Source organism: Monopterus albus, unplaced genomic scaffold (assembly GCF_001952655.1).
Source record: "Monopterus albus unplaced genomic scaffold, M_albus_1.0 scaffold189.1, whole genome shotgun sequence".
NCBI classification, from domain to species: Eukaryota; Metazoa; Chordata; class Actinopteri; order Synbranchiformes; family Synbranchidae; genus Monopterus; species Monopterus albus.
In genome coordinates this window covers 1,096,152-1,103,458 of record NW_018128069.1, presented here as the reverse complement: position 1 = coordinate 1,103,458, position 7,307 = coordinate 1,096,152, and the positions used below count along the sequence as shown (strand labels likewise).

The window sequence follows — 7,307 nt, the reverse complement described above, 5'->3', positions numbered from 1 at the left end:
AGAAGCATATTATGTCTCTCAGAGTGGGAATGCACCTACAATGTGAATTTCAGACCCCTCCATGATTTCTAAGTGGGAGAACTTGCAAAATCGCAGGGTGTTCAAATACTTCTGTTCCTCACTGTACGTCACAACTGAGCCGATGGTTCTTGCGCCTCGTATATTCAATATCTGTACTGCAACAATGGCCTCTCACGCCAGCCCCGATTCTTTTCAAAGGTAAAGTGCAGGTTAATGTGTTTTATTTTTACTTTACACTGTATTTTGTATTACTGTAATCATTTTTATAAGGATAAGAGGGTGTGGAACAAATCATCTGACTTTCCATTATTTCTTATGGGGAAATTCGCTTTGATATATGAGTGCTTTGGATTATGAGCATGTTGCCGGAACAAATTATACTCACAATCCAAGGTTCCATTGTACTTTATTTATCACCTGTGGCCAATTAAAAAGAGCACGAAGAGTTGATTTGTAAGGTCATTATTCTATGATAGTACATTTAAAAGCACACCTATAATGACAAACACCACAGTGCAATGATCTGCTGCTCACATAAGGAAGAAAGGGCTCTAAGAGGGAGTCCGGTCATTTTAGAAAAGGCTTTAACAACAACAACAACGTGGCAGCTGCGTGGACACATCGCTGTAATGAACAGCAGTGGCTCAGAAATCTACGTGTTAATATCAATGGTCAGCATCAAACGGCAGTTAGACACCAGCTGGTGAAGAAACTGGAGTGTTTGGCAGCTAGACAGCCAGATATTTCCCTCAGGAGGAGGTGGAGGCCAAAATCAGAACTACAATGTGGGTGATTATTGGACATTCATCAGGTGGACACAAACCCTGCTCTGATGGGATGACCATGTAGCTCTAGGTGACTAACATCTTTATAAGGTGGCCATGTCAGTTCTGGTGCCCCTGGTGGCCATCAATGTGAGGAATGCAGGTTTGAAGTTGGAGGAGCACTTTCAGTGAAGAAGTGAAGGTGAACAAATGTTTCCTCCACTCAGTGCAATTACTCCTGACAGGGCAGAAAGGCCTAATTAATGCTTTCCGTTTTCCCCGCAGTGTAAAGCTGGCGTGTCTGCTGCAGTAAACAGTGGCTCTCTGGGTTGGAGCCCGTAATTACCCATCTCTGTGCCGGCAGCGGCTTCAAGCAGAGGGGATGAGGCTTAATTAAGGCCCAATGAGGCACCTGTCAAGGCAAGGTGGTGAGCCGGGTGAAAGACCCCACATTCACCGCCGACCGCCAGAGTACTTCTGACACGAGTTTAGACTTGTAACCTCATCTGCACATTTTCCTGTCATGTGTTTGCAGTTTATCTTCTTTATTACTGTGATTTGGCTCGTTAGTGTCTGAACATGTTCTTTTCACCAAAAAATGAAACATACAACCTCTGCTCTCATCCTCCAACTACATCGTCCTTCTTGATAGCATTTCATCTGCTCATCTTCAGGCCTTTTCTGCTCTCTGTTCACAGAGCTCAGTAATTACCCTGGAAGTCACAATCTCATTAGTGCTGATAAAAATGATGGTTACACGTATAAAAGTAAGACCAAAGTTATAATAATCCACAATTATTCTTTACGCATCCACAGAACATCTGAACAAGAAGCTTTATTTTTTATTGTCATTGTAACATTGTGACATGTACAATGAAATTTTGTAAGGAGCTGAGGGGCCCCAGGCCGCTGCGTGTGCATACGTGCAACTTGGAGGGTTCAGTGTCTTGCCCAAGGACACTTCGACACGTGGACTGCAGGCACCGAGATTCGAGCCCTCAACCTTCTGATTGGGAGTCAACTGCTCTACCCACCGCAACACTGTCGTCCCCCAACAAAGTACATTTCCAAAATTCATTATTACATACTTGAATTCTTGCAATGCATCGTCAGACTGTTCCCTGCCTGATGATTTGGGACTGAAGCTGGTGTGTGAGCCACAGTTTGAGAAACAAACTTTGGTGTGGTTTTATTAAAAGGGACAGCTCCTGAGTGGCAGAGCTGTAGTCCAGAACAAGTCTTGATGTCTTTACAGATCTGTTACAATGTGATCTCCAAGCAGAGAGCTGAAATCTCTGGGCTTTGGTCAAACTGGAGTCACTGGAGAGACTGGGAGGAGGAGGCGGGAGACTCACATCAGTAGGTCTTCTTCCAGGAGCGGATGTACAGCTGGATGGGGAGGAGAGGGTTTCTGTTCTGCAGACTCGGGTGGAACACATCAAAATCTGCCCTTCTCACTCTCTGCAGGTAGTCCTCCAAAGCCACCTGTGGCACACAACACCACAGAAGAAGAGATTGGCTTAGTGTGCACCAGGTTTAACTGAAGAGCCCTGGAGGTCTCAGAGTAAGTAGGGTAGTTTTCTAGTCTGCTAATCAAACTAAAGTGTTTTATTTCATATAACTTTATTCATTCAGTCCTGTAATGTGTTAATGTTGGGTATATCATTTTGATTTGTTCCTGCAACTGTCAGGATGTATTAAGGAGAGCTGATGCTGCCAGCATGTTGTCATGGTGTTTCCCAGTAGCCAATCATGGTACTGCAACAAACATCATTTTCCCCATGGACACCATTTACAAACTGCAAACAAGGTGAGTGATGACACATTGCTTTTTAACACAATGGTTCCAGAGCCTGGAAAAGTGATTTTTATGTGTTGACATCCAAATGCAAAGACCTTGGGGTGAGCCGGAATGTGCAGGCGCAGCCAGCAGAGGAAACAATAGTGCACAGTGGACTTCACACTGTAACCTCATCTTTATAGCAACAAGCCAATTCTACATGCTTTACATGCAACATATTAAGAAAAGGCAAAACAAACAAAAAAAAGATGTATAGAGGATTTAACATAAAATAGATTAAAACAAATTAAGCTGGAAAATAAAAAAGTCAGTGTAGATACAGTACACACAGAGATTTGGAAAACTGTGTAGAGTGCACATTATAGGCCAAACTGTAAACGTATGGCCTTGCTATAAATCTGTGGATCATGGATGTTTTCCTTAAAATGACAAACACAGCACATCTACGTTTGTTAAGGCTTACATGTGCAGCAGAATAAATAAAATATAACTATCTTATCTTGCAAAGATGGCAGTAAACACCAGAATACTTTTTAAAGAAAGAGTTCATTACAAGACCATAAAAACTGCACGAGATTGTTTCTGAGGCCAGGTTTAAGGGATGCTTCACCTGTGAGAAGAAACAAGCTACAGTCTTTGCATTTCCTGCTTTTTCACAATGCTCATTCAGTCCTGATTCTTCTGAATCAAATCTTCAGTGCTGTGAAAAGGCACAAGCGTCGACTTTCTCACTGAGCTGGAAGAGCATCACACGTGCACAAATAACCTCGGCTGCACAGCGCAGCTCCACTGCCGTGTGGAAACCATTATTCTAGCCTCAGAAGGGCTGATTGGTTTTTACTGTGCACGTGCTGCAGGAGAGCACTGAACGTCAGCAGGTCAGGACAACTAATGGCCAGGCTGGTAGATCAGTTTTTGAACTGATCTCATCACAGAGGCAACTTTTTATTGTAAACTACAATCAGCAATCAGTGTTTTCTGGGTGCAGAAAACAACATCTGACTGCAGACCAGTGGTTTTAGTCAATCACTCAACTCAGTTTTTCACTGTACAAAGACACATGTAAGTGTTTGGCAAAGGATAAGTGCAGCATTGTGTTTTAAAGTGCTGGGGAGATCTTACTGCTTAGGTTAAGGACAGGGTTCATTGAAGAAAAAAAAAGTTTCTGAATATGAGCAACAAGCCTTAAAAAGACATTAGACCTTTACATGCCCATTTCAATGCCACAGATGTGACTCACAGATTTCCACCTTTATAATTTTTCAGCTACAGCTAATGAAGTGGTCCGACCACTGAGGGACATTTGAGAAATCAGTTGAACATGTAATAAGAAGCGTTCACGTGCTCTGACTGAAGAACTGCATCACCTTTGTGTTGTTTGGGTTTTGTGTGTGTGCAATTCGCATATAAATGTAGGACTATTTGACTAGGCTCACATTCTTAGTTCTTAAATATATAATACATAAAGCTCTTCAGGGGAGCGTCATTTAAGTCATCATAAAATATTTACTAATCAGTTTAATAAAAAGGTGTTTTAACCTTTCAAGACCTCAAATTCTCCAAAGATGACTGAGGCCTTTAGTCACCTCGGTAGTAGACAGAACCAGGCCCTTATTTCCACAGATTCATACCAATTAGAGACTTAGCAGGGTTTTAATGTGAAAAAAGCAGCAGGAAGTGTTGAGGTTTGTTGATAGTAGCAGAGTATGAAAACATTAAAAAGTGGCAGAGGGGTGTGTAAAGCATGATTCTGTCCAGCCTTGCATTATTCATGATGGTCACAGCGCTGGCTATTATACTACAGTTTTTCATATGAGAACCTACGGTACCTGTGGTTTTCTATCAAGTCTTCCTAAAGTCACACAGAAAAACGGCAGGCTCGTTGTGACTTACCGTCTGGAGGAAGGCCCGAGTGGCAGCTGCAGGAACGTTGTGGCTAAATGATCGTGCCTGAAGGGAAAAGCACAGTAACCAGGAATTAAACAAACAGAGGTTACTGCTGTCCAGACCAACTGAGCTGCCTACATTTCTAAACTGCTCTTTATGCATAAAAATGATTGCACCCACAATTCTCAAGGCGTTTCTGAGATGAAGATCAATATCAAGATCAAAGACTTTTATTGTCAATTCACTATATATACACAGGACATACAGAAAATTGAAATACCATTTCTCTCCCACCTAGTATTGAATGAACACAGAAACACCAGGAAAAAAGGTAAAGCTCTTCTTTAACAACTCTGTCAGTCAGCAAAGAACACAACTGACACTCACTTATGTTTAGCTGTTTGAAGCTGTAGTGAAATTTGGTCATGTCGTGCAAGTGTGCTACATACGTGTTGTAAATGTACGTGAGCCTGACTGGCGATGTCGTACACAACATCCCGGACTTTCTGGTCCCGGCTGCCGCGGATGAAGTCCTCCTGAGATGCTCCGTGCTGCAGACACACAGAAACAAAACCCCGTTTTCTGAGGTTGTGGATGATATGTTCAGACAACAGCTACGCCTAGAGACATTTTACAGGACAAGCCAACACACAGAGTTTCAGTGAGGTGCTGGGCCACCATGTACCACCATGTGCCACCAGTACAGCTGGACCTTGGCACCAACTCTCCAAGTCTCTGAGCTCTACTGGATGGATGAATATTGTCCCATAGATGTTCATCTGGGCTGAGACATGGCGACCGTGAAGGCCATAGCACTGGATTCACATCATTTTCACAATCATCACACCAGTCAGTGACCCCTTGTGTCCTGTGGATGGGGGTACTGTCATCCTGGAGAAGACCACTCAGTTGTACAGGGCTTTCCCCTTCCATTTGTCATTGTCTGTATCTCTGCAGTTCACCTGGATCCATTTTAGTTAGAGCTTCATCTGTTGAAAGAGCTTAAACTGCTCTAGGTTGCCCTGTTGGACACCGCCGACAGAGTGTGACACTGTGTTGAGGGGTATGCCTCCCCAGCACTGACCCACCCACACTGCTCTGGGCTGCAGGTGGATAAGTTCAGTTCTGGAATCTCACCCTCTGCTAAAAAGTAATAGTTAACAGCTGGTGTCTGTTATCGACATTGTGCAGTTTATATGAACAAAGACAAAAAAAAAAACAACAACACTCAATTCTTGTTCTGTCTTATTCTTGTTCTCCACAGCAGAATAACAACTAACACCTCACCATCACCAACTGGCTGCAGGACTGATCATACATATATTATACATCTGTCAAACACAAAGGTAATGATATACAGTATATTATCATTCAAGCCCAGGTGGGTCACATAAAGTAAGATATTCCAACATTACCTTAGGAACAACAAGCAGAAAGGATTTCTACGTAATTCTAAAACCTTTCAACACATGGAATTAGATTTGTTCACTCATAAATTCTCCTCCCAACACCTCTAAACTGCAATCTATAATAAGTCTCTTAGGCGAATGATCTGGCCTCATCTCCTTCTCTAACACCGGATCAAAGTAGCAGGTCTACAAACTAGGGAAATTGCTTGAGGGTTGACTGGAAATGATGAAAAAATGAGTCATACAATAATGAAATTCAAAGAAGAGAAATGTCTTTTAGTAGAATGGAGGTGAACGACCACTGCCGCAGCAGAAACATGTCACACTGCTGCTTTTGCAACAATGTATTTCTGCCACAATTAAGAAAAAAACCTAATCTCTCGTTATAACAAGTATCTCAGGGATGGGGGCTGATGTGGTAATGGAAGGGGGTGTATTAGCCTATACTGAGGTGATGAGTTACAGTAGGGACAGAAACACAGGAGCAGCAAAACACAGCTGGTCTGTGGCTGATACAACAGTTATTTTGGAGACTTTAAAAGGTTTAAGGTTTGTTGAACGCCTTAACGCTGGAGAGGCTAAAAAAACATGTTGTTCAAATAAGTGTTAGAAAAGACAAAGTAAGAATCCGCCGAAACATCATCCAAATTAAGAACCACTGGAAAAGGCTTCTTCTTCTTCTTCTGTTATGTTTCTGGCAGATGACACACTTCATAGCAGGTGGTGCCACTCTGCACATGCCAAGAAAGTCATATTCCAATTAAAAGCTTTGAGCCTGTAAACGTGCATCTTATCAGAACAGTGTTCATGTAAACAGTTCAGCTGGAATCTCTAATCAGAGTGATTTCAATCTGACTGGAGAAATACTGCTCATCTAACTGTAGCCTCTGATACACCAGGCCGGTGTTTTCAGACCCCGACAGGCTGGAAACAGATTTGGAAAGGTGCAAGAAAAGTTTTAGTCTGGAGAAATTCACAGATTTAGTTGGTGTAGGCTGTTTTAGTCTAGAGAAATTCACAGATTTAGTTGGTGTAGTGTGAACGCAATTCTAAAGCCAAACCTTCAGCTGTGCTGGGGGTCCACATACAAACCAGTGCACCTGCACATCCCCTACAAATACAAATCACTTCACAGGTGTGATTTTGCTCACAGAAGTTGATTATTGGTGTGTTTTTGAATACACCACTGCTGTCTGGCTAAGTCAGCTTTTCTCTTTCATTTTAATCCTCATCTTGTGCGCTGCTCTCCAGATTCTCCTTCATGCACAATCAGTCAAATACAATGATCTCCACCTGCAGTCTGTGTCCTGCTGCTCCTCCTGCTTTTAACAAGTCAACACTGAATCTAACTTTGCTTGACTTTTTCCAGCAGTGTGTAACACAGGCCAAATACTTCATACACACCGCCAGCACCCTCTTCAGGCA

At 42.6% G+C, this 7,307-nt stretch overlaps 1 protein-coding gene across 2 annotated transcripts in view; it reads right to left on the bottom strand.

Annotated features, from left to right (window-relative positions):
* Window positions 1-219: 219 nt before the first annotated feature.
* ndufaf6 (NADH:ubiquinone oxidoreductase complex assembly factor 6) overlaps window positions 220-7,307 on the bottom strand; it is a 10,418-nt gene continuing 3,330 nt past the window's right edge. For both annotated transcript variants that reach the window (XM_020617343.1, XM_020617344.1), the window contains 3 exons: window positions 4,923-5,024; window positions 4,480-4,536; window positions 220-2,270 (listed from right to left, as the gene is read on the bottom strand). In XM_020617343.1, the coding sequence (XP_020472999.1) occupies window positions 2,142-2,270; window positions 4,480-4,536; window positions 4,923-5,024 (288 nt within the window). In that variant the 3' untranslated portion in view covers window positions 220-2,141. The remainder of the gene's footprint in view (window positions 2,271-4,479; window positions 4,537-4,922; window positions 5,025-7,307) is intronic.